At 51.0% G+C, this 24,700-nt stretch overlaps 3 protein-coding genes across 3 annotated transcripts; 2 read left to right on the forward strand and 1 right to left on the reverse strand.

The window, feature by feature from the left end:
* Positions 1-167: 167 nt before the first annotated feature.
* Positions 168-3,090, forward strand: TIMM13 (translocase of inner mitochondrial membrane 13). Its single transcript, XM_081896037.1, is given in 5 exon segments — positions 168-287; positions 290-303; positions 1,920-1,949; positions 1,952-1,993; positions 2,855-3,090. Coding segments are annotated over 5 exon segments (279 nt in total). The 5' UTR covers positions 168-193; the 3' UTR covers positions 2,954-3,090.
* A 527-nt stretch (positions 3,091-3,617) lies between these two features.
* Positions 3,618-12,172, reverse strand: RAB8A (RAB8A, member RAS oncogene family). The gene is made up of 8 exons (XM_081895904.1): positions 12,012-12,172; positions 10,549-10,609; positions 9,610-9,670; positions 8,672-8,749; positions 7,531-7,620; positions 6,026-6,091; positions 5,488-5,538; positions 3,618-4,455 (listed from the first exon to the last, which is right to left on the reverse strand). The coding sequence occupies exons 1-8, from the start codon at positions 12,133-12,135 to the stop codon at positions 4,363-4,365; spliced, it is 624 nt and encodes a 207-aa protein (XP_081752030.1). The 5' UTR covers positions 12,136-12,172; the 3' UTR covers positions 3,618-4,362.
* A 280-nt stretch (positions 12,173-12,452) lies between these two features.
* AP1M1 (adaptor related protein complex 1 subunit mu 1) lies at positions 12,453-23,570 on the forward strand. Its single transcript, XM_081895722.1, has 12 exons — positions 12,453-12,608; positions 14,283-14,439; positions 15,402-15,469; positions 16,196-16,326; positions 16,685-16,832; positions 17,479-17,605; positions 18,587-18,729; positions 19,400-19,471; positions 19,693-19,851; positions 21,093-21,218; positions 21,573-21,648; positions 22,142-23,570. The coding sequence occupies exons 1-12, from the start codon at positions 12,567-12,569 to the stop codon at positions 22,162-22,164; spliced, it is 1,272 nt and encodes a 423-aa protein (XP_081751848.1). The 5' UTR covers positions 12,453-12,566; the 3' UTR covers positions 22,165-23,570.
* The last annotated feature ends 1,130 nt before the right edge of the window (positions 23,571-24,700 follow it).

Below are 24,700 nucleotides of genomic sequence, written 5' to 3' on the forward strand. Positions count from 1 at the left end.
TCTCTCCAGACGTACTGCGCATGCGTCACTGCCGCGGTGCTCGCCGGGAGCTGCGAGCCGCATGCGCGTTATATCTCTTCCCACGCGTCGGGAAGCTTTCCCGACACACCGCGCATGCGTGGAGCCCGCGGTGCCCGCCGGGAGCTGTAGTCCTCCGTGCGCCTTTCTCCCTTCCTTCCGGCGGCGGCGGGTCATGGCGTCGGGCAGCGGGGACTTCGCGTCGGGGGCCCGCCTGGACCCCGGGGCCCTGATGGAGCAGGTCAAGGTGCAGATCGCCGTGGCCAACGCGCGGAGCTGCTGCAGGTGAGAGAGGGCGAGAGAGCCTCCCGGGCAGGAGCAGTCTACCTGAGGGGAAGGGAGGGAGGGAGGAACCCGGGGGGGGTCCCTTTCGCCCACCCCCAAGGACATATTTCAGGGGTTCTGGGACCCCATGAAGAGAGCCGAGGGGTCTCAAATCCCCCCTCCAAAAAAAGGTGGGTGGGCCGCCCAGAGTGGCTGGGGAAGCCCAGCCACATGGGCGGGGTATAAAGAATAAATTATTATTTTTATTGCCATTCAAATTTGCATGCCCCATGGGCAGAGCTGGGATTTTTGTTGGGGGGGTCCAGCCAAGCTTTTGAGCTTTTTTAAATAATAATAATAATAATAATAATAATAATAATAAATAATACATTTTATTTATATCCCGCCCTCCCCAGCCGAAGCCGGGCTCAGGGCGGCTAACAACAATAAAACAGTACAACAGTACAGCACAAACAACACTCTAAAATCATTCATTGTAAATTTGATTCAAATCAAGCCACTGGCAGCCATTGTGCCAGAGCTCCCCGAAGATTGCCGAGGGAGGGAGTCAGGCTGTGCCCTGGCCAAAGGCCTGGTGGAACAGCTCTGTCTTGCAGGCCCTGTGGAAAGATGTCAAGTCCGCAGGGCCCTAGTCTCTTGTGACAGAGTGTTCCACCAGATCGGGGCCACAGCCAAAAAAGCCCTGTCTCTGGTTGAGGCCAGCCTAACCTCTCTGTGGCCTGGGACATTCAAGATGTTTTTGTCTGAAGACCGTAAGATTCTCTGTGGGGCATACAATTTCCTTTAAAAAAGAAATCAAAGTTGTTTATATAATTATTATTATTATTACAGTGGCACCTCGGGTTACAGACGCTTCAGGTTGCATACGCTTCAGGTTACAGATTCTGCTAACCCAGAAATATGTGCTTCAGGTTAAGAACTTTGCTTCAGGGTGAGAACAGAATCGTGCACCAGCAGCAGGAGGCCCCGTTAGCTAAAGTGGTGCTTCAGGTTAAGAACGGACCTCCGGAACGAATTAAGTTCTTAAACCTGAGGTACCACTGTATTAATTTATACCCTGCCCATCTGGTTGGGTTTCCCAACCACTCCAGCAAAATATTAAAACACAATAATTCATCAAATATTAGAAGCGTCCCTAAACACTTTACGGGGTGGGGGCAGGACCTCAAACAATCTAGTATTTTCAATGCTTTTTTAGAAAAAAATTTTATTAAATGTTTCTTGGTTTGCAAAAGTACATGGACTTTCAAAAGTACATGGGCTTTTCTGTAATGGCATCCCCTCCACCGCGCCCTGGGATGGACTGCGCAAGGGAGGGGTCATCTGCCTCTTCTTCCCACCCCACCCCCCAATATTTTATTCTAGCCTGGCCCCCTGCTGCAGGCAGCTCTTGCTTCTCCCCACCTTCAGGAAGAGAAGTGGAGCTGGGCGGGTGACTGACTTTTGGGGGGCTGTAGTAGGTGCCCCGACTCCGACACCCAACGGAAGGCAGAGGTGGGGAGGGGCAGGTTTTGGTGGCGCATGGGGCGCCCCTGAATTTGAGGCGCTAATGTCCACCACTGTTAACTCTGTCTCTGTTCTTCCATTCAAACTTTTCCTTTTTCCTTCCTTTGCAGAGGATGACGGACAAATGTTTCAGGAAGTGCATTGGATTGGGAAACCCGGGAGCTCCCTCGACAACTCCGAGCAGGTGAGGCTAGCCGCCCGTCTTCCTTTCCTTTCCTTTCCTTTCCTTTCCTTTCCTTCCCTTCCCTTCCCTTCCCTTCCCTTCCCCTTCCCTTCCCTTCCCTTCCCTTCCCTTCCCTTCCCCCTTCCCTTCCCTTCCCTTCCCTCCCCTCCCCTCCCCTCCCCTCCCCTCCCCTCCCCTCCCTCCCTCCCTCCCTCCCTCCCTCCTTCCTTCCTTCCTGAAAGCCAGTGCGGTGTAGTGGTTAAGAGCGGAGGACTTGTAATCTGGTGAACCGGGTTCGATTCTCTGCTCCTCCACCTGCAGCTGCTGAGTGACCTTGGGCCAGTCACACTTCTTTGAAGTCTCTCAGCCCCACTCACCTCACAGAGTGTTTGTTGTGGGGGAGGAAGGGAAAGGAGAATGTGAGCCGCTTTGAGACTCCTTCGGGTAATGATAAAGCAGGATATCAAATCCAAACTCTTCTTCTCTTCTTCCTTCCATCTCTCCTCCCTCCCTCCTTCTTCCCTATTTCTTCCTTCCCTCTCTCTTCTCTCCCTTTCTTCTTTTTCCTTTTCTTTCTCTCTCCCTCCCTCCCTCCTTCCTTCCTTGCCTCCCTCCCTTTCTTTTTCCTTCCCTCCCTCCCCTTCTCTTCCCTCTTTCTTTCATATACCGCCCTCCTATACTCAGGGGTCTTAGGGCGGTTCACAGAATAAAATCAAGATCTCAAACAGCAAAATACATAATAAAAATTAAAACAGCAACCCAATAGCTCCCCCTTTTACTCAGCTGGTGGGCTGAAGGCTCCCCCCCCCCAGCCCCGAGTGATGAGACTTGCAGCCTTCTCCTCTTTCCTGACCACCCTCTCCTTTTCCTCTCCCTTCTCAGAAATGCGTTGCGATGTGCATGGACCGCTATATGGATGCCTGGAACACCGTCTCGAGGGCCTACAACTCCCGGCTGCAGAGGGAGAGAGCCAACATGTGATGGGGGGCAGTGGGGTTGCTGAAGAGCCCCGCCATGGACTTGGCCGAGGGACCTATCCTGGCCACCCAGCAAGGTGCTTTAATTAGGGTGGGCAGGATTTTGGTCCGGGTGGCAGGAAATAAAATGACAAACCTGTGGCACCGCCTCCTGCCTTTCTTCGTTTTTGTGCCCTGGCAAGGTCTAGGCACTCAGCAGTATTGTAATGTCGGGACCCCAGGGGTCATCCAATTGAAAAGCAGTTTAAAAAACCTGGACCAGGGGACTAGGTTTCTGAGCACAATTCAGAGTGTTGGTGCTGAACCAGGCAGAGGGCCTTCTCGGTTTTGGCTCCCTCCCTGTGGAACGCCCTCCCTTCAGATGACAAGGAAATAAACAACTCTTTTAGAAGACATCTGAAGGCAGCCCTGTTTAGGGAAGCTTTTTAATGTTTGTTTTTTAAATAGTCTGTTGGAAGCCGCTCAGAGTGGCTGGCAAAACCCAGCCAGATGGGCAGGCATTAATTAATAGTAGTAGTAGTAGTAGTAGTAGTAGTAGTAGAAGATGTTGGGGAGGGTTGGGCAGAGGAGTCCATCTTCCCAGACAGCAACTGGGGCCCCACTGAAGGCAACCAGAGGCTTGCCAGATGTTCCCAGTCACAAACTCAAGTAGGATCTCACACAAGCTCTGTTTTCTCTAAAAAAATAGATTTATTCATTTGTGTATCGAGGCATTGTGCAACTTCTATCACAGGAGTGTCTAGAATCATCGCCAAGAGCACACCAGGAGCAGATTTCAGATGCCTTTTTTCCCGTGTCTGTGAAAGGAATCGGTGAGCTTTGTGGCCCCCCACAAAGCGACGCGAGGAAAGGGGTGTGTGTCTTAAAATCTGCTACCAAAAATAAAACGAAATCAGTGCTTTTAAGCCGGCTGCCTGATTCAGCCTGATAGAAATGTCTTAGGGGGCTCCAGCGGGGCACCCCTGACCATTCGTAGATTTGGGGATTCAGCAGGAAATCATTGAGAGTTATTCTGACTTTTTTTTTTCTACTAGTCTTGATACAGTTATCCAAAACACATCCCAGAGACAGAAAGAGAGAGACACAGAGAGAAAAACCCATTAGGAAACTTCCCGTGTCTTGATTTCTTCATCCGCATCTTTTGTCCCCAAAGCAACCCCCTCCCCACACCGCAAACAGGCAGTGCGTTTTCCGTCTGGGAGGCGCGCCGGGAGGGGAAAACGGCGTTTTCTCCGGAGCGAGAGAGTCCGTCGTGAAAAGAAGCCCCTTCCTCAGTTCCGTTCCAGCAAATGCAGCGCAGCGGGTTGCGTTGGTGGGGTCAGAGCCAGACAGGGAGAACGGAAGAAGGAGCCTCTTGCAAGGAGGCACGGCCCAGGAAGCTTGAGCAGAGGCTCGCGGTAAGGCTGTCCCCCCTCAGAGGAGGGTGCATCGGAAAAAGCTGGTTTTCTTCTGTAGCTCGGGGGTGATCTTCACCCCCTGGCTGGTGCCTTGAGGGCTGTTGCCTTCCTGTGAAGGCAAAAGGACGACGGGAGGGTTATTCAGGTGGGCTTGGGTTCCAACTTGATTCCTCCCCTCCGCTGCAAACTCTGCTGGAGCTGCAGGTCAAACTCTGGCCTGGGGAGGGAACAGGGCAATGGCGCCCAGCAGACCCAGGCTCTGTGCTCCTAGCAACTCAAAGGCCGCGACCTGAAAGCTCATTTCACCTCCTCCCGCATTATAGAACATTTTAAAAAATATTTTTATTATGCTTCTATTTAAAACATTTAAATACATCCTCATTGTACTTTTGGGCTCTGCGCTCCTAGCAACTCCAAAGACCGCGACCTCAAAGCTCATTTCGCCTCCTCCCCTCCTGCCACATTATAGAACTTTTTTTAAAAATAATATTTTTATTACACTTCCATTTTAAATATTTAGATACACCCTTATTTTACTTTTTGCTCGTATGAGCTTAGCGACTTCCCTCCCACCCAACTCATGGCTTTCGCAGTTTTTTACACCAAAGCATTGATACGTTTTCCTTTTCACTCATTCAACCTATCTACACTTTTTACAAAAATACAAAAAAGGCATTAACCATTATCATCACAAGTCGCTCTACAACCCTGCTGGCGTTGTTAACTGTTTACGAGTTATAAAACCCTTACCCTTTGCCACCTGTCCTCCTCAACCCAACTAGTTTCTTATACAACACTGAACAAATTAATACTGATTTATGTGTGTGTGTGTACACACACACACGGTTCTCAAACGCCTTGGGACTCAACGTGGAACCCAAACACTGCAAACCCTTGTTATTATGGGAGTAGATCGCAGTCTCTTGAGAGTTGGACATGCCTGGTTTAGCGGTTAAGACTGCCGTACTAGGGCATGGGAGACCAGCGTTCAAATCTCCCACTCGGAGCAATCAGTTCCCCTCACCCTAACCTGCACCAGAGACTTGTTGGGATTAGATGAGGAGGGGGAGCCTTGAGCTCCTTGGAGAAGGAGAGATATAAACGCAACAAATAAACCCGCGTTCTAGCCAAGGCGACTCACCAGTTTCTTGTCCATTTTCGCCTTGATGTCTCTGGCAAGAGTGAAAAACGCCTGAAATTTAAAACGGGGAAATAGAAAATATATATATAAAGGTGAAAATGATCGGACAAGGCTTGTCTTTGGAGAGCCATAGCTCGCGCTGCTCTCCTGCGCTCACGCCAAAATGCAAAGCCAAAGACTCGAGGGAGGTTATGCGGAGGGGGCAATTGGCTCTCTGGTGTCCCCAAACAGCCCTTGTGACTTGTCACAACACACCACTGATTGCTGCACGATGTCCCCCGTCACGTGAAAGAGCAGCAGGCCAGACCTCTGCAAATTAGAATTGTGGGCCGGGAGAGGGAGAAATGATGGGGCGTGGCAGCTGTTTTTGCAGCGGGTCCCCCGTTTTGCAGATTTGCTGCAGCACTGAGTGGGGTTGGAAGGGCTTGGGCTTACGAGATTCTGCCTGGGGGACTTGGCCCCAGGAGTCCTTCCGCCCTTTGGACTGGACGAAAGGGCTTACGGGAAAGAAGGTCAGGAAGGCAAGGCCGGCACTCACGTTCTCTATGTTGATGTTTGCCTTGGCGCTGGTTTCCATGAACTTGATGCCGAAGCTGCTGGCCAGCTGAACGAGAAAAAAAGGAGGAGAGGTCTCAGGTCAGTTACGCAGGCGGGCCCTGAACACAGGAACCAGCATCTGGCTTGAGAAACACAGTTCTAAAAAAAAATTCCATTCCCGAATCCGACATACAGTGAGGGGCGAAAGTATTTGATCCCCTGCTAAATTTGCCCGTTTGCCCTCTGGTGAAAGAAATGACCAGTCCATAATTTTAATGGTAGGTTTCTTGTAGCTGTGAGAGACAGAAGAACAAACTTGGGTCTCCAGCTTCTTTGGGACAACAATTTGGCCCAGTATACCTGAAGGAGCGTCTCCACCCCGGACACCGGGGTCCATCTCCCGAGGGCCTTCTGGCGGTTCCCTCCCTGCGAGAAGTGAGGTTACAGGGAACCGGGCAGAGGGCCTTCTCGGTGGTGGCACCCTTCCAGCAGATGTCAAGGAAATAAACAACTATCTGACTTTTAGAAGGCATCTGAAGGCAGATTCCCTGTTTAGGGATGTTTATTCATGTTTGATCTTGCGTTTTTAATATTCTGTTGGGAACCGCCCAGAGTGGCTGGGGAAACCGAGCCAGATGGGCTGGGTATAAATAATAAATAAAATAATTACAGTGGTGCCTCGCAAGACGAAATTAATTCGTTCCGCAAGTCTTTTTGTCTTGCGAAGCACAGTTTCCCATAGGAATGCATTAAAAATCAATTAATGCGTTCCTATGGAAACCGCCTTCAGACCAGGTCCGGGGACAGTCTGTCCCCCAACCTCTTCTGAAGGCCGGCGGGGGGCGAAAGTCTTTGCTTCCCCCCTGCCTGTCTTCCCGGGAGAGCGGAGAAACGCAGCGCTGCCTTCCCGCTCTCCCGGGAAGGCAGGCAGGGGGGACAAAGACTTTTGCCCCCTGCCAGCCTTCAGAAGAGGTCCAGGACCTCTTCTGAAGACGGGCGGGGGGCAAAAGTCTTTGCTCCCCCCCGCCTGCCTTCAAAAGCCATCCGGGATAGCGGGAAGCGCTTCCCTGCTATCCCAGACTGCTTTTAAAATGCTGGCGGTGGGGAGGAAAGCCTTTCGGCCCCCGCCGGCCTTCCTGGACCTCTTCTGAAGGCCGGGGGGGGGGAAGGCTTTGCTCCCCACCGCTAGCATTTAAAAGAGGTCCCCGGAGATTTCCCTATGGGCTTTCTTCTTGCGAAGCAAGCCCATAGGGAAATTCGTTTTGCGAAGTGCCTCCAAAACGGAAAACCCTTTCGTCTAGCGGGTTTTTCGTCTTGCGAGGCGTTCGTCTTGCGGGGCACCACTGTATTATTCCTGTTCTGATTCCTCAATGAAACGGCTAACTGCAAGTTAGCCGGTGTTTCCTTGTCTCTCTCTGTTCTGTCTGTCAGCTCCCTCAACACCCCACTCTGCCTTTCGCGTGACACACGACCGGCTAATCTCTGGACGCCAGAAACCGCCCTCACCTTCTCTCCTTGTTCTCGGGAGACCTGGCGCTTGTGGTTCATGTCGCATTTGTTCCCCAGGATCATTTTTTCCACATCTGGAGACGCATGCTGCGGGGGGGGGGGGATGGGGGGAGAGGGAGAGCACAGCGGTGAGAAAGAGAGACACAGCCTGGTCTACAGGCAGAGCTTGGGGCTGAGATACCGACACGACGCTTCTCCTCCCGCTCTGTTGGGAGGGAAAAGGCCTTTCAGAGGCCCCCTCCTAGCCGATGAAACTTTCACTGCACTTCAAACGCTTCCAAAAAAACCCCACAATGCCATGCCGCTCAATCGGAACAAAGCAGAAGCGTTCCGTGTTAGTTGCAGAATTTGGAGACGGCAGAGCAGGGACCATGGAAGCGCCGCTGCAATATGCGTTTCCCGGAGGGGTTTGCTAGCCAGGGCGAGCAAACAGAAGGGCTGACTCACTGTTCGTTACCTTCTAGAGGGCAAAGGTCCTGTCCCACAGCGGATCCTGCAAGAAACCGCACCTCTGAGAAGCAGACTTTATGGAGCAACATGAGGAGCCCTCGGGGAGGAGGAGAGCTTCCTCTGAGCGTCTGAGAACAGAAGCAGCCCGTTTCAAATGCTCCTTCCCCCCAAAAACCGAAGCCTTCCTGCTAGGAATTATGGGAAATGAAATCCCCCAAAAGTTCAGGGGAGTCTTTATGTATGTTACAGTCGCTGCCAGATTTCTAGTCGCAAAAAGGCTGGAAGGGAGAGGATATCCCATCTAAATCAGACTAAATTAGGCGTCAGGCAAAAACGTTCCATTTTAACCAAGCCTTTGGTTGACCTGGTCAACATCCCTTTTAAAATGTGGCTCTTTTTTGGGAGGGGTGTATTATTGGGTTATTGCTTTTATATTGATTTTATAGTGATCTTTTTTGTGAACCACCGAGACCTCCGGGTATAGGACGGTATATTAATCCAATAAAATAACAGCAACAGCAGAGAGAGGCTTCTTTCTACCTCTGGCTTTGACTGACATAGTTCCCACCCAGCTTTTGTGTCCACGGATATACACCACGACTTCCACAAAAGCAACTCTCCTCTGTGACAGCTTCCGCAGCTGGTATTCAGAAACAGACCACAGAGACAGAGCAGCGGGAGAACATACCTCTTCGATGTTTCTGACCCAGTTCCGAATGTTTTCAAACGACTTCTCGTTGGTGATGTCGTACACCAGCATAATGCCCTGAAGAGCAGAAACGGGAAGAGGGAACCGATCAAAAGAGCTGCTTTCCCCCCCAATTCTGGAGGGATTTGTGGGCTGGAGGCGGGAGATGCCTGAACTTGGGTGTTCCCAACATGACATAAAGATTGGAAAGGAACGTGGAAAACTATTGTTGTTAAAAAAACTGAAGTCATGATACTGGCTTTGATGGATTTATCAAACGAAAGACTCTGTTCCTTTACTCAAGAGTAGACCCCAGGCCAAGACCAGCCTGCCCTTATAGAAGGAAGACATCTCTGCCAAAGAATGGAAAGGAGATTGGTAAAATAAACTACTGAGCTATGCGGGACAAATTACTTAAACTAAAACCCAAGAAAGAGAGGACTTTGAACTTTTTCTTCCTTTCTTAAAAAAGGGGATAAATGTTTGCTAATTTTTGTGTATAGATTCTTACATTAGGAAAACTTTTATACGCCGCTTGTAATAAGACGAAGATTTTAAATTGAAACTGGAAGAGTATAAGGTTCTAGGAACGTGCGTGAAAAAGTATTAAATAATGAAACCCAGAGGGGGAGGGGAGGGAAGTCAATCAAAATTATGGTTTAAAATAAAATGGTTGAAGATGTTTTTGTTGTTATATGGCCATGGCTCCCCTTCCTTCCCTCCTCTGAGGCTCGCTTTAAAGTAGCAAAGCGGACAGGAGCCGACCGCTTTGCTGCTTTAAATAGTTTAGTACAACATTTGATTCAGAATATTTTTTTCTGTGTTCTCCTCTAAAAACTGGGTGCATCTTATGGTCAGGTGTGTCTCATGGAGCGAAAAATACGGCATATAAAAAAGAGGTCAGCAGCGACCCGAGTCAAAGGGAGACCTGCACCCACCATGGCTCCTCTGTAGTAAGCCGTCGTGATCGTCCGGAAGCGTTCCTGCCCAGCAGTGTCCCTGGAGGAAAAGCACAGGAAGAGGAATGAGGACAACAGCCAGGCAGGGCTCCCACAGCCTTGCCCTCAAGTTACGCTGGCCAAGAAGCTCTAGCGTGGGGCAGAAGCCCCGCCGTGCCGGGAGAAGGCCCAGGAGGTTAGGGTGCTGCTGCTGTGCCATTTTGGGATGTTCTGTGTTTTACCCGCCGCGGCAGCAACACAAGCTGTGCCACTGCTCTGCCATCGCAGTGGCCTTCTCAGGGATCGTCTGTAGGCTTGCCACCCATGTCAGGGCCACTGCACATAGCTGTCAACTTACAGATTTGAAAATAAGGGACCAGCAGCCTCGGAAATAAGGGATCAGCAGCCAAAATACGGGATTTCCCAAGGGGCACAGGTATGTTCGACTTCTGAGCCCCTCCGACCCAAAGCCCAGCCAGCAGCCAAACGAAGCCTCAAGCGGTGGTTCCCACAGCGCAGCAACCCGGCAAAGGGGATGCAGCAAGGAAAACCACCGTCACCTCTCCACTGGGAAGCGCTGAGCAAAGGCGAGTCCCCAGGCAACGCGGCCGATTTGATGGGCACAAGGCATGCAAGCTCCACCCCCCAGTCGTTCTTAGACTCCTTATTGGGTGAGCAACGCAGCCAAGCAACACAGTTGGAGCCTCCCTCCTCCCAGACCAGCAGGGAGGGAGGGAGAGGAGCTGCTTCCTTTGAAACCTGGGAAATTTAAGGGACATCATCAAGAAGAGACAGCAGCGGGACACGGCGCTGGGATATGGGACTTTCCCACCAAATAAGGGACGGTTGGCCGCTATGGCACTGCCCCTTCCTCCTAGGAGTCTCAGGGACTCGCCCCCCCCAACAAACTGGAAATGATAATTTCCTAGGCTGCCTTACCAGATCTGCAGCTTAATCTTCTTGCCATCCAGCTCTATCGTCCTGATCTTGAAATCGATTCCTGCACAGAGAAGACCACCCGCCAGTTAACTGGTGGCACTTGACAGCTGACAATTCTAATCATTAATTAATATTAAGCTCTCCGTCTCCCTTTTTTGCTGCCCCCTGGAACTCCATTTATTTTCCTTTCGTCTTATCCCGCAAGGTGCTTCCATCTGGAGGAGGGGAAGCCAAGGTGGGGTTTCAGCCAGAGCCTTGCCAGCTGCACCTCCCCCACCTGCACTTTGCATCCCAGCCCCAGAGGTGTTTCCCGCACCGTCGGCTGCATTATTATTATTATTAGGGGGGTATCAGCTGCAGGCCATTATTATTATTATTGGGGGTGTCAGCAGCAGGCTATGATTATGATTATTATTTTGGGGGTGTCAGCAGCAGGCTATGATTATGATTATTATTTTGGGGGGTGTCAGCAGCTGGCTATGATTATGATTATTATTTTGGGGGGTGTCAGCAGCTGGCTATGATTATGATTATTATTTGGGGGGTGTCAGCAGCTGGCTATGATTATGATTATTATTTGGGGGGTGTCAGCAGCTGGCTATGATTATGATTATTATTTTGGGGGGTGTCAGCTGCAGGCTATGATTATGATTATTATTTTGGGGGGTGTCAGCAGCTGGCTATGATTATGATTATTATTTTGGGGGGTGTCAGCAGCTGGCTATGATTATGATTATTATTTGGGGGGTGTCAGCAGCTGGCTATGATTATGATTATTATTTGGGGGGTGTCAGCAGCTGGCTATGATTATGATTATTATTTTGGGGGGTGTCAGCAGCTGGCTATGATTATGATTATTATTTTGGGGGGTGTCAGCAGCTGGCTATGATTATGATTATTATTTGGGGGGTGTCAGCAGCTGGCTATGATTATGATTATTATTTGGGGGGTGTCAGCAGCTGGCTATGATTATGATTATTATTTTGGGGGGTGTCAGCTGCAGGCTATGATTATGATTATTATTTTGGGGGGTGTCAGCAGCTGGCTATGGTTTTGATTATTATTTTGGGGGGTGTCAGCAGCAGGCCATTATTATTATTATTATTGGGGGTGTCAGCAGCTGGCTATGATTATTATTATTATTTGGGGGGTCTCAGCAGCTGGCTATGATTATTATTATTTTTTTGGGGGGTGTCAGCAGCTGGCTATGATTATGATTATTATTTTAGGGTTGTCAACTGCAGGTTATTATCATTATTAGGGGGGTGTCAGCTGCATTATTATTATTTTTGGGGGGTGTCAGCTTGAGGCTCCCCCCCCCCGAAATAAACCTTAGCGGGGAGTTCCCTTCCGGGTCCTCCCACCAGCCCCGCGAGGTAGGCCTGCCATGGGGGGGCGGGGCAGGGGAGGGGGCGCTCCGCGGTTGCCATGGCGACGGAGGGAGGGGCGGGGGGCGGGCGCACCGATGGTGGAGATGAAGGTGGCGTTGAAGGCGTCCTCGCTGAAGCGGAAGAGCGCGCACGTCTTCCCCACCCCGGAGTCGCCGATCAGCAGCAGCTTGAAGAGGTAGTCGTAGGTCTTCGCCATGTTCCTCAGGCCGGGAAGCGGCGGCCGCGGGTGGCGATAGGCCCGCGGGGCTGCCCGTCCGCCGGGCGGCGAGGCTCCCATTGGAGGAGGCCGACGGAACTCCCGCCTCCGGCCGAGGCCCGGGGATCCCATTGGTGCCACGTCAGCAACGCCCGTTGGCACCGACGTCATGACGCGCGCGCGCCGAGAGAGAGGGAGAGAAAGGGCCGCTCTAACCTCTACGTCACGACGCGCGCGCCGAGAGAGAGGGCTCGTTCTAGCCTCTACGTCACCACCCGCGCGCCGGAAGAGAGCGCCGCTCTAGCCCGCGCGCGACGTTGGTGCGGCCTCCGAAGCGGGGAAGCGGCGCCTGCGAGTTCGCCGAGGCCGGTTGCCGCTGCTGCCCGGGAGGGGTCGCCTGTGGGCCTCCCCGCCCCCCCCAGCGCCCCGCCATGTCTGCCAGCGCCGTCTACGTGCTGGACCTGAAAGGGAAGGTGAGCCTCCCTGGGCAGGAGCAGTCTACCCGCCTCCGCCTGACAGGAAAAAGCGGGGGGGGGGAGGGGCCGGGGAGGGGGTCCCTCGAGTGGGGGGGGGTCCAGTGGGCCCACTTGGCCGGGACTCGGAAGGCAGCCCTGTCACGTCTGAAAGGCTTGGCGTTTGGTTATATACATAATTATATGCAGTGCTACCTCGGGTTAAGTACTCAATTCAGTCTGTACTTAACCTGAAACTGTTCTTATCCTGAAGCAAAACTTTAGCTTACGGGGCCTCCCGCTGCTGCCACCGCCACGCGATTTCTGTTCTCATCCTGAAGCAAAGTTCTTAACCTGAAGCACTATTTCTGGGTTAAGAACTTAATTCGTTCCGGAGGTCCGTTCTTAACCTGAAACTGTTCTTAACCTGAAGCAAAACTTTAGCTTACGGGGCCTCCCGCTGCTGCCACCGCCACGCGATTTCTGTTCTCATCCTGAAGCAAAGTTCTTAACCCGAGGTACTATTTCTGGGTTAGCGGAGTCTGTAACCTGAAGCGTATGTAACCTGAAGCGTATGTAACCCGAGGTCCCACTGTAATAGTAGTAGTACAGTGGTACCTCAGGTTAAGAACTTAATTCGTTCCGGAGGTCCGTTCTTAACCTGAAACTGTTCTTAAACTGAAGCACCACTTTAGCCAATGGGGCCTCCCAGTGCCACCGGAGCACGATTTCTGTTCTCATCCTGAAGCAAAGTTCTTAACCCGAGGTAATATTTCTGGGTTAGCGGAGTCTGTAACCTGAAGCATATGTAACCTGAAGTACCACTGTATATATATCCTGTAAGCCACCCAGAGTGGCAGGGGAAACGCTGACAGATGGCCGGGTTGGAATAATAATATTAGGATGATATGGGGTCAGAAGCTGCCCCGGGGTGGCTGGGGTATAAATAATAAATAATAATATCAATATCATCATCATTATTATTATTAGCGACCGGGGAGTTAGCTGGATGGGGTACTAATACTAGTATTTATATTCATGCTAATTATTATTATTATTGATGACCAGGGAGTCACCCAGCTGGGGTGCTTTTATTATTAATATTAGTGACCAGAGAGTTAGCTTGATGGAGTACCAATACTAGTTTTAATACTAATACTAATTATCATTATATTAGTATTATTATTGACAACCTGGCAGTCATCCGGCTGCGATATAAATACTAATTCTTCTCCTTCTTCTGGGGGACCAGGGAGTTAGCTGGATGGGATACCAATTCTAGTGTTGATACTAATACTAATTATTATCTTTATTATTGACGACCAGAGAGTCATCCAGCTGGGGTATAAATACTAATACTATTTATGCTAATACCTATTATTATTATTATTATTAGTGACTAGGGAGTTAGCTCCTAGAGGAAGTCCCTGCCTGTCACTTCACTGGGTAGTTGCTGCCTTTTTTTTGCAAAAGGAGCCCTGCAGCCTGTAGATTTCTGGCCCTCGCTCCTTCTTGAAAGCAGGAAGCCAGTGGTTTCCTTCTGGGCCCCGGACATGGCGGTGGTGCTTCTGCAGGGGACGTGACTGAACAGTGGCAATGTCATGGTTTAGACTTCCGTTTCAGCTGCTAAAGATTCCCTCTTTTTCCCTCTCTCTCTGCCCCAAACCCCACCCCACACGCTCCTGCCGATTCCAGGTCCTCATCTGCAGAAATTACCGCGGAGATGTGGACATGTCGGAAGTTGAGCATTTCATGCCGATCCTCATGGAGAAGGAAGAGGAAGGGACTCTGTCTCCCATCCTGGCCCACGGAGGCGTCCGATTTATGTGGATCAAACACAACAACTTATATCGTATCCTTTGCCAAAGCAAAACGTGCAAGTTCTTCTGCTTGGAGGGCTGCTTCACGATACAAGGCAGATGGTTGCCATGAAGGAGGTGGGCCTTCTCTGTGGCAGCCCCCACCTTCCCGAAATCCCCTTTCTATAAGAATTCCAAGGTCCCAAATATAAAATACCGTATTTTTCCATCTAGAACAGCCCCCCTACTTGTAGTTACTTGTATATTTTGTCAGATGTGTTGTACGATATATACATCATTTTGAAGCGGCTTGTTTGTATATTTTGAATGACTTAATAACTGATTACCGTATTTTTCGCCCTATAGGGCGCACTGGCCCATACGACGCACCTCATTTTTTTGGGGGGGGGGGGGAATGAATAAAAAAATTATTTCCCCACCCCAGCCCCCTGAACAGGCTGCTATCCGCAAGCCTTGAGAGCCCGGGGGAACTCCCGCCGGGCGCGCAAGGGTTGCGGATAGCTTCCTGAGGCCTGGAGAGCGAGAGGGGTCGGTGCGCACCGATGCCTCTCGCTCTCCAGGCTTCAGCGAAAGCCTGCATTCGCCCCATAGGATGCACACACATTTCCCCTTCATTTTTGGAGGGGAAAAAGTGTGTCCTATAGGGCGAAAAATACGGTATATATTCACCAACAGTTATTAGCCGGTGTGTTGCATTTACATTTTTGTAGATTGTTAGCTTTTGCAACAAACGGACTTGTGTTCATTTAAATGTAGCCAGTGCCAGGAAAGGTCTGCTGTGCTTCATCCTGGTAGATTTCACATGGTTAAATTTAGCATTGCTATCCGCCTTGTGGCGATCGGTCAACAGGGAGGCAGGTTTGCAAAGCGAAGCGAATAAAATGTAAAAGAAATACAGAGAACCGTCAAATTGAAAACCTGCAAATGTGTTTGTTGGTGCTCCCCCCCCCCACCCTTTTAAGCGACAAGCTCCTCAACACAGCCCCCCTCCCAGTGGTTGCCACCTCTAAGAAGAACGCCTGTGTCTCTCTGGTGTTTTCGTTCCTCTACAAGGTCGTTCAGGTAAGTGTGGCAATTACTGTGTTCCTGCAGATGTACTGAGTCAGAGATGCTGAGGGTTTTCCCCCATGTGGATTTTGTCATTCCCTTGGGCGAAGGAGCCTAATACAGTGGTCCCTTGGTTCTCAAGCGCCTTGGAACCCAAACACTGCAAACCCAGAAGTAGCTGTTCCGGTTGGCGAACTTCCTCCGGAAGCCGAAAGTGCTCCGATTTGAGTGCCACACTTCCATTTTGAGTATAAACGCTGAGGTCGGTCTGGTATTGCTATTTATTTTGCATTTTTGCGGCTCTTTTTGTTTTTGTGATTGTGTGGAACCCAGTTCAGCTACTGACTGATTGATTGCGTGACTGCAGTATGTCGTTTATTGCTTTCATTTTATGGATCAGCGGTCTCGTTAGATAGTAGAATTCATGTTGAACGGCTGTTTTAGGGGCTGTTTTTAAAAGTCTGGAACGGATTGATCCGTTTTGCATGACTTTCTATGGGAAAGCATGCCTTGGTTTTGGAACGCTTTGGTTTTGGAACGGACTTCCGGAACGGATTAAGTTTGAGAACCAAGGTATCACTGTACAGGATTAAACCAACAATGATGGAGGTATCTGGGGTGGTTGTCAAATGCATTCCCCACCTTTCCAGCGTTAGCAGTTTCAAAGGTTGAGGAGATCTGCTACCTGCCACTTTAACACTTGGTCCTGGGTGACCCTGTGCTGTTTCTTGACCGTTTCAGGTGTTTTCCGAGTATTTCAAAGAGCTGGAGGAAGAGAGCATCCGAGACAACTTTGTGATCATTTACGAACTCTTAGACGAGCTGATGGATTTCGGATACCCACAGACCACAGACAGCAAGATTTTACAAGAGTAAGTGTCTGGTGCTGAATCTCCGAGAGAAGCAGCCGGAGACTCAAAATTGGCTGCTGAAATCTTGGCAGGAGGAGGAGAGAGTTGCTACCGATGGGCGGCGGGCCTTTTCTGCCGTGGCTCCCCGCTTGCAAATGTCTGAGCCCAGGAGCTGCTGCTGTGTAGACTTAGTCTAGAGACACAAATTGGGGTTTGAGGGAGAAGAGATCGGTGGTGTGTCCCTCTGTCTGGCCTGGTTGGACTAGGCTTAAACCTCTTAGTCATTTTCCGGCCAGCTGGGGAATCGTTTTAAGCGTGTCTCTGGGGCGGAAAGGTGCAGAGCGTTTCGTTTTGACTTCCTGCCTGTGTTTTCGGAAAGGTACATCACCCAAGAAGGCCACAAGCTGGAGACGGGAGCGCCGCGCCCTCCGGCCACCGTTACCAACGCCGTGTCTTGGCGTTCGGAAGGGATCAAGTACCGGAAAAACGAGGTCTTCCTGGACGTCATCGAATCGGTGAACCTCTTGGTGAGTATGCCTTTCTGCTTATGAGCTTTCGGAGGAAGGTCCCTTACGCTTGTAGGGTGTGGACCCATTGCGCTGGGGGCGGCGTTACAAGAGGGCCCTCCCCGGGAGGACATGCACAAAGATGACCAGAGAGGGAGAGTCCACTGCCCTCAGCTCCATTGCCAAATCTCCCTTCCTTCTAAGAACAGCATTCAAAATTAGGAACCTTCACTATCGTCTGCTTGACGACCAAGAGAAGATGCCGGCAACCTGGCCTGTTTTCGCACGCTTAACGCCCCACCCTGTAGAATTCTGTCCGCTATATTTTGTCCGTGCAGCCGGGATCAATTTTGGGAAGCGAAATGCTTTTCCTGTGCAGCCTGAGCTTGCAAGTTCGATAATGTCAACCACGAGATGGTTGAAGGACGAGGAAACCCTCTGATCCAGTGACCTGGAAGCTGTCCACTTGAGCTCCGCGTCTTGGGGTGTGGGCCGGAGAATTTCCTCGCGTCTGTTCTTGCCTCCGCACACTCACTTGATCTCTCTATACCCCTCGGCCGTCGCCTGAGCTGTCGCCATCGGCTGGCAGGCCTCAAAAAGTGGCCTCCTGCGGCTGGTCGGCGCCTTGTCGGTCCTCGTCCAGTGACCCCCCTCCCTCCCGCCCCAGGTGAGCGCCAACGGGAACGTTCTGCGCAGCGAGATCGTGGGCTCCATCAAAATGAGAGTCTTCCTCTCCGGGATGCCAGAACTCCGCCTGGGCTTAAACGACAAAGTCCTCTTCGACAACACTGGCCGTGAGTATGTCTGCGGCAGCTCCCAAAACGTTTCGGGTTCTTTCCTTGCCTCTTTGAGGAACTCACCCTTTGCGTGGAGAGAGGTGGGTCAACTACTCTTTTCAACTCTTTTCAACTACAACTACAGTCCACTACTCTTTTCAACTACAGTGGTGCCTTAGTTCTCAAACCCTGAAAACCCGGAAGTGAGTGTTCTGGTTTTCGAACTTTTTTGGAAGCCAAACTTCCAGTGCGGCTGTTGGCTCTTGTTTCCAGGGCACCTGCACCAGTCAGTAGCCGTGCCTTGGCTTTCCAAACATTTCGGAAGTCAAACAGACTTCCGGAACGGATTAAGTTAGGCGCTTTTGTTTTTGCTCTTTATTTTGTGTTTTTGTTTCTCAGGCTTTTTCGGGTCATTTGTTTTTGTGACTGTGCGGAACCCAGTTCAGCTACTGATGGATTGGTTGTGTGACTGCGGAAATGGATAAAAGCCCCTCATCCAAACAATGACTATCATCAGTGCGGGGAAGGAAAAATAATAATTTTAATTGCTATCATCTACAATACTGTCTTCTTTATTTTATAGCACAGTACATTGATTATTGCTTTCGTTTTATGGATCGATGGTCTCGTCAGATAGGAAAATTCATGCTAAATGGCTCTTTTAAGGGTTGTTTTTAAAAGTCTGGAATGGATTAATCCATTTTGCATGACTTTCTATGGGAAAGCAGTGCTGCTTTGTTTTGGAACACTTTGGTTTTGGAACGGATTTCTGGAATGGATTAAGATTGAGAACCAAGGGGGATGTTTGTGTGTGTGAGTAGGAAAACAGATTCTCCCTTGCATTTTCAGGGCCATTTGTCTCTCTGCAGCCTCCCTCCTTATTCCCAAATCATTGCCAGTTCTCCTTCCTGGACAGTTAGGGCCATGTCAGGGCAAAATAACTGCAGGCTCTTTTCATTTTAATCTTTAATCTTCATCATCTTCTTCTTTTCCCTCCAGGAGGCAAAAGCAAATCTGTGGAACTGGAGGATGTGAAGTTCCACCAGTGCGTCCGTCTCTCTCGCTTCGAAAACGACAGGACTATTTCATTCATCCCGCCCGATGGAGAGTTTGAGCTCATGTCTTATCGCCTGAACACTCACGTGAGTCTGTGTTGATCCGAGGGCAAGAGCAAACCCCTTCCTTATGCCTTGCCCCCTTCCTTTCTGTTGCTTTCTTCTTCCCTTCAGTCTAGCCTGGTGTTTTCCAAACTTGGGTCTCCAGCTTCTTTGGGACAACAGTTTGGCCCGGTATACCTGAAGGAGCGTCTCCACCCCCATCGTCCAGCCCGGACACCGGGGTCCATCTCCCGAGGGTCTCCTGGCGGTTCCCTCCCTGCGAGAAGCCAAGTTACAGGGAACCAGGCAGAGGGCCTTCTCGGTGGTGGCGCCTCCCTGAGGAACACCCTCCCATCAGATGTCAAGGAGATAAACAATGATCTGACTTTTAGAAGACATCTGAAGGCAGCCCTGTTTAGGGAAGCTTTTCATGTCTGATGTTTTATTGTGCTTTTAATATTCTGTTAGGAGCCATCCAGAGTGGCTGGGGAAACCCGGCCAGATGGGCAGCGTATAAATATTGAATTCTTATTGCTATTATTATGCTAGACCTTCCATGCAAAGTCCTCTCCCAAATTATTGGCCTGGTTGCCAGTCCAGAGAGTGACCCCTCTTCTCCGCAGCCACTGTGTCCGGGGGCTTTCCTCCTTTCCACTCGCGGTACCTATCCTGGCTCAGCAGGCTCCTGACACCCCTTTTCTCTCTTCGCCCGCAGGTGAAACCCCTGATCTGGATCGAGTCGGTCATAGAAAAGCATTCCCACAGCCGCATAGAGTATATGATCAAGGTGAGCGGGACGCTCCCTCTGTCTCTTTTGGGGTGACTGGAAGTCACAACGGAAGCTGTGTTTTAAGAATACAATTCACCTTTTGTAAATTGTATTACACTTTGGTTCTTTTTGATTGACAGTAATTTTTCTTTTCGAAACTAATAAAGCAATATGGGGGGTGGGGAGGACGGACAAAAAACGAGACTCCCGTTTCTCCTTTGTGCTGGTCTCTTTCTTAGGCCAAGAGCCAGTTCAAGCGCAGGTCGACAGCCAACAATGTGGAGATCCACATCCCTGTCCCGAACGACGCGGATTCGCCAAAGTTCAAAACCACCGTCGGGAGCGTGAAGTGGGTGCCCGAGAACAGCGCCATCGTCTGGTCGGTCAAGTCTTTCCCGGTAAGCCTGTCTGGGTTTTTTGGGTGTAGGGCTGGATTTAGGTTTGATGAGGCCCTCAGCTCCTGAAGGTATTGGGGCCCTTTATATGTCCGGCTGTCCTTTGTCAACAAATTGCTGCTGTTTTTTGTGTTGAATATATGCTCTATGGGCATTTATGAACCCAATAGGTATCAGGCCATTTGCACATGTTGCCCTGCAACCAGTCCATGCAGAATGTAGGCACCCTATACACTGGTACTTCGGGTTAAGTACTTAATTTGTTCTGGAGGTCCGTTCTTAACCTGAAACTGTTCTTCACCTGAAGCACCACTTTAGCTAATGGGGCCTCCTGCTGCCGCCACGCCCCCAGAGCACGATTTCTGTTCTCATCCTGAAGCAAAGTTCTTAACCTGAAGCACTATTTCTAGGTTTGCGGAGTCTGTAACCTGAAGCGTATGTAACCCGAGGTACCACTGTATATAGAAAGGAGCAAACTAGGGATATTTTAGGGAGCAGGCTAGCAGGCGGGGCCCATGACTTACATCCTAGGAGCTTACACAACACAAAACACTGTTGCTGGATGTAGTTTTTATTTTATTTGTTTTTCATCTTATATTTTGGAAATATACATCCAGTCTTTTTTCCTTTAATTTTTTTGGGGGCCCCCAAGAAAGTGGGGTCCTAAGCTAGAGCTTGTTTAGCTTAGATGTAAATCTGGCACTGTTGGGGTGTCTGGAAAGAGGGGAACCCCTGACCCCGGAGAGAGGAGATCGAGTCGGATTGGGGATCTGACTGTGGCCACTTTTGGAACAGCGGCTCCACCCCTCGCTTGGCCCCCATTTAGCACCTCTGAATGTTGCCAGACTTTTGTGGGTGAGGTGAGCGATGGTTTGGACCCCGGGTGAGAACCAGGAGGCCGAGATGGAGGCCATGTCAGAAGGCAGATGAACCGATACTCATTTTTATATATACTGTGGTGCTTTGGAAGTCGAACGGAATCCATTCCGAAAGTCCGTTCGACTTCCAAAACGTTCAAGAAACCAGGCACGGCTTCTGATTAGCTGCCAATCGGAAGCCGCGGAACCTGTGTTGGACGTTCTGGGAACAGGGAATTCCGAGGGTCTTGTGGTCTGGAAGGAAGGGAGAAGGCAGCCTTTCCAGCCTAGCCTGGCTCTCCCCATCCTCTGAAGGGGCTTATAAATGGTTCCAGCACAATTCAGGGAGGGGAGCTATGAGCCCTGACTTTCTGCCTTTCCCCGCAGGGAGGGAAGGAGTACTTGATGCGAGCTCACTTTGGGCTCCCCAGCGTGGAAGCAGAGGACAAAGAGGGGAAGCCACCCATCAGCGTTAAGTTCGAAATCCCGTATTTCACCACTTCCGGCATCCAGGTGATAAGCTCTTCGCTGTCGGGGGGACAGAATGGTGGGGGGCTGGGGGTTGTCCGCTGCGAAGACGGGGGGCCGGGCTAAGCAATGCGTCCCGCCAATCCTGCAGTTTCTTCCTTTGGCCGTCATGCTCACTAATTCTACAAAGTTCTGTGAAGGCACCAGGTGAACTTCCCTGGGGAGAGCATTCCACAAACGGAGCCACTGCAGAGAAGGCTCCGCTCTCGTGTTGCCACCCTCCACACCTCTCGAGGAGGAGGCACACGAATGAGGGCCTCGGAAGACGATCTCAGGGTCCGGGTAGGTTCATATGGAGAGAGGAAGTGACTCGCTCTGCTTTTCTCCCTCCCCGCACAGGTACGCTACTTGAAGATAATTGAGAAGAGCGGGTACCAGGCCCTGCCTTGGGTCCGTTACATCACTCAGAACGGAGGTAGGTGGAGAAGCGCCTTGACCCGTGCCTGTGGCGCGTGTTCTTCCCCCTCCTTGCACCTGGGAAAGGGGTTACGGTCTGGGGCAGGGCTTGCCTTGTTGGTGTTGCAAATACATGTGTGAATGGCAGCGGAGAACAGGAGAGTCTGGGCTTGCGAAGCAGCAGGAGTAGGGGCTCAACGTATAATAATGTAATACTTTATTATTATTTATTAAATATTTATTCTTTATCAAAGTTTTGGTCTTCTTGGTTCCTGAGCCTACTGGTCAGTTTTGCCATTTCGGCATAGCCCAACAGTTTAACTTGCCATTCTTCTCTGGCAGGGACCAGTTCTCCAAATTTTTAAACAAGTTAACAACAAACCAATTTGGATTCAGCACTAGTTTAAAAATGGACTTTTTGCCTTCCCTCCCTCCCTCCTTCTCTGCTCTCAGTAAAACACTTCCTCCTAGTTTCTAAACGTCTCCCGTCTGTTCCTGTTCCTCTGCCCTAGATTACCAACTCCGGACGCAGTGAGGGCCGCCTGAACAGCCACGACCGAGGAAACGGCGCATCTTCCAGTTCAGAAACGCGTTTGGTGCTCGGAAGGTGGTTCTCGGGGGGGTGGGGAAGGTTTGGCCGGCTGGAAGCGGGACCCAAATCCGGCAGCCTTCGGCACCGACCTTGTGAATGTGTGTGTATTTCTCTTGTTCAGTGTTAATCACGTTAGGAGTTAGCTGTTGCCCTGAGAGAGAGCCGACCTCAGGAAAAACCTGGCCAGTCTTATTTCTGCACTTCAGAAGCCTGAGCACCGTTTATGGTCCGCTTTCCGGAGCCGCTTCTGAGTATTAGCCAAGCCCTTCTTGCCAGAGAAACCCTTGCATGACCTCTTCGGATGCCCCTCAAAGCCCCCACACTTATTACCGCAGGCCTGTTTTGCCGACATTCGGAACGGAGACTCCGGACGCCGCATCGCTTGCAGAAAACCTGCTCTCTCTCTCCCCTTCCCACGAGGGCAGGGAATTCAGAGCAGACGGACTGAGCAAATTTATACCGATTCTGGAGCCGAGGGGGAAGAACCGATTTCTGCAGTTTTCACTAGCAGCAGCCAGGCTGGCAAATCCATACCTGGACCACGCCGGGCGGCTCCTTGGTGGTAGAAAAGTCCCTGCATCTGGAAAATTAGTCTCATTTTCGGGTGTGGGGAAGCATCCTTTCCATGTTTTGCCATGATGTCTGACGCTGCTTTTGAAAAGGCAGCAATCGGGTCTCCCAGCAGAAGAAAACAGGAGCAGTGTTCTTGCGGGTGTCCGGCTTCTAATGGTGTGTGTAGAAAATTGGATGGATGTCGATGCTTTTCTTCCTCTTCCCGCCTCCTCCTCAAGCTCCACCTGCTCCTGAGCAATTCGCCTTTACTCAGTGACCAGTCGGGCTTTGCTGTTTAGGAAGCACATCTTTTCCCCCCCACATGTCAGCGTTCCCTTTCTTTCTTTTGTTCCACCTCCTTCCCTTCCCCGGAGTTCTGGCTCGAAACGTCTGCAGTGCCGGTAATCCAGTGTTCGAGTCTGCCTTTCCCAAGAGTAAACAAAGCCAAGTTTGGGATCTCCTCGCCTTCCTTTAGGCAGCTTTAGAGGCCCTGCCGGAGCCACAGGGAAAGATCCATTGTGGATCTTGCTGCGGAAATGGAGACACCCCCGTGGTTGCCTGTAAAGGTTTTCTTCGACAGACTGGCTCGGGGTGACGTTTGGGGCCGGGTTAGCGCTACCTGCGGAAGCCAGGTTGAAGACACGGGACCACCGCCGCCCCCTCCTCGCCCCCAGCCGTCGGAACCACCACCAAGCAAGCAAACCACCGTTCCTGCCGAAGAGGCCATTGCTAACTTGTTGCCGAAAAGTCTGTTTCAAATAAATTGAGCTTCTGTTGATCAGTATTTGGGCTGGAAACACCGTCTGGCCTCTGCCTCTTTGTGGGGTGGGTGGGTCAGGGAGCCTGGGAATATGAGGGAGGGGAGCATTTCTCTGCAATGGGCGTGCAGAATCGGAAGCAGGGGGCAGCTGGCATGGACCCCCAAAAGGATGCAACACCAGTGGGGGACTCCCATTAGCAGCCCAGGGGTTCAGTGGTGACCCGGAGCTGAAATCCCCGTTGCCTGCAGTCAGTGGAAGCGCAGCCCAAAGGAGCGAAGGAGAAACGACATTGGGAGAGTAAACCCCTTTGAATGTGTATGTGTTCAAGAAAAAAATAAATAGTAAACGTAACAGGGGAGATGCTCAAAATTAGAACAGCAAGCTCTGGGGCCAGGGCAGAACCCCACAGCACCCCACTTGTCCCCATCTGGCTGTGGCAGCGAGAGCGCCGTCACAGGCCTTCCAGAGGGGGTCCCACAGAGTTGCTGTCTCTGGTCCCACCTAGCCAGGGGTCCCCCATTACTTGTTTATGTTGTGCCTTCCTGCAGGTCCCATCTTGCCTCTAGGCTGGGAGTTTGGCCTCTCGACACACATCTCAAGGGCCGACACGAAAGGAAGAGGGAATGAGGTCTTGTTTCCCCCCTGCTCTGGGAGGGTAGGACTCGAACCCATGGCTTCATGTAGCAAGGAAGGAGATGCCAACTCAACGTCCTTTGCGACGGTCAGAGCTGTTTGACCGTGTGATGGAAAGCAGTGGACTCTCCTTCCTTGGAGGTTTTCAAGCAGAGGTTGGGTGGCCAACTGTCATGGATGCTTTAGCTGAGATTCCTGCAATGCAAGAGGGCTGGGCTGGATGACCTTTGGAGGTCCCCTTCCAACTCTACAATTCTATTATTCTATCCCTGCACCCCCCACATATTTCTTGGTACAGATTTCAGGTGCTGCCTGTCCTGGGGGGAGGGGCCTCTGCCAGAATCCTGGGAACTGTAGTTTGTTAACGGTGCTGGGGATTATTGCTGTGCGGAGGGTGCAATACGATTTTGGGGTGCCAGCCCAAAGCTACATGGCAGAGCATTGAGGGCAGCCTTCACTGCAGGGCTGTTGTGAGCCCTAAAGCTGCAAGGTGGGCTATTTGGGCGCCAGAATCTGCCTTGGCTGGGGTACCT

The sequence above is a fragment of the Podarcis melisellensis genome (assembly GCF_964234715.1).
Source record: "Podarcis melisellensis genome assembly, chromosome: 18".
Taxonomy (NCBI): Eukaryota; Metazoa; Chordata; class Lepidosauria; order Squamata; family Lacertidae; genus Podarcis; species Podarcis melisellensis.

Bases quoted from the DNA above. Each gene is read 5' to 3' on its own strand.
- AP1M1 (XM_081895722.1), top strand. From the start codon at position 12,567: ATGTCTGCCAGCGCCGTCTACGTGCTGGACCTGAAAGGGAAG. The intron at 15,470-16,195 runs GTAAGTGTGGCA...TGACCGTTTCAG, and splicing joins TCCTCTACAAGGTCGTTCAG to GTGTTTTCCGAGTATTTCAA. The intron at 21,649-22,141 runs GTAGGTGGAGAA...CCTCTGCCCTAG, and splicing joins TTACATCACTCAGAACGGAG to ATTACCAACTCCGGACGCAG.
- RAB8A (XM_081895904.1), bottom strand. From the start codon at position 12,135: ATGGCGAAGACCTACGACTACCTCTTCAAGCTGCTGCTGATCGGCGAC. The intron at 7,621-8,671 runs GTATGTTCTCCC...CCCCCCCCGCAG, and splicing joins GGGTCAGAAACATCGAAGAG to CATGCGTCTCCAGATGTGGA. The intron at 5,539-6,025 runs GTGAGTGCCGGC...TTTAAATTTCAG, and splicing joins CAAACATCAACATAGAGAAC to GCGTTTTTCACTCTTGCCAG.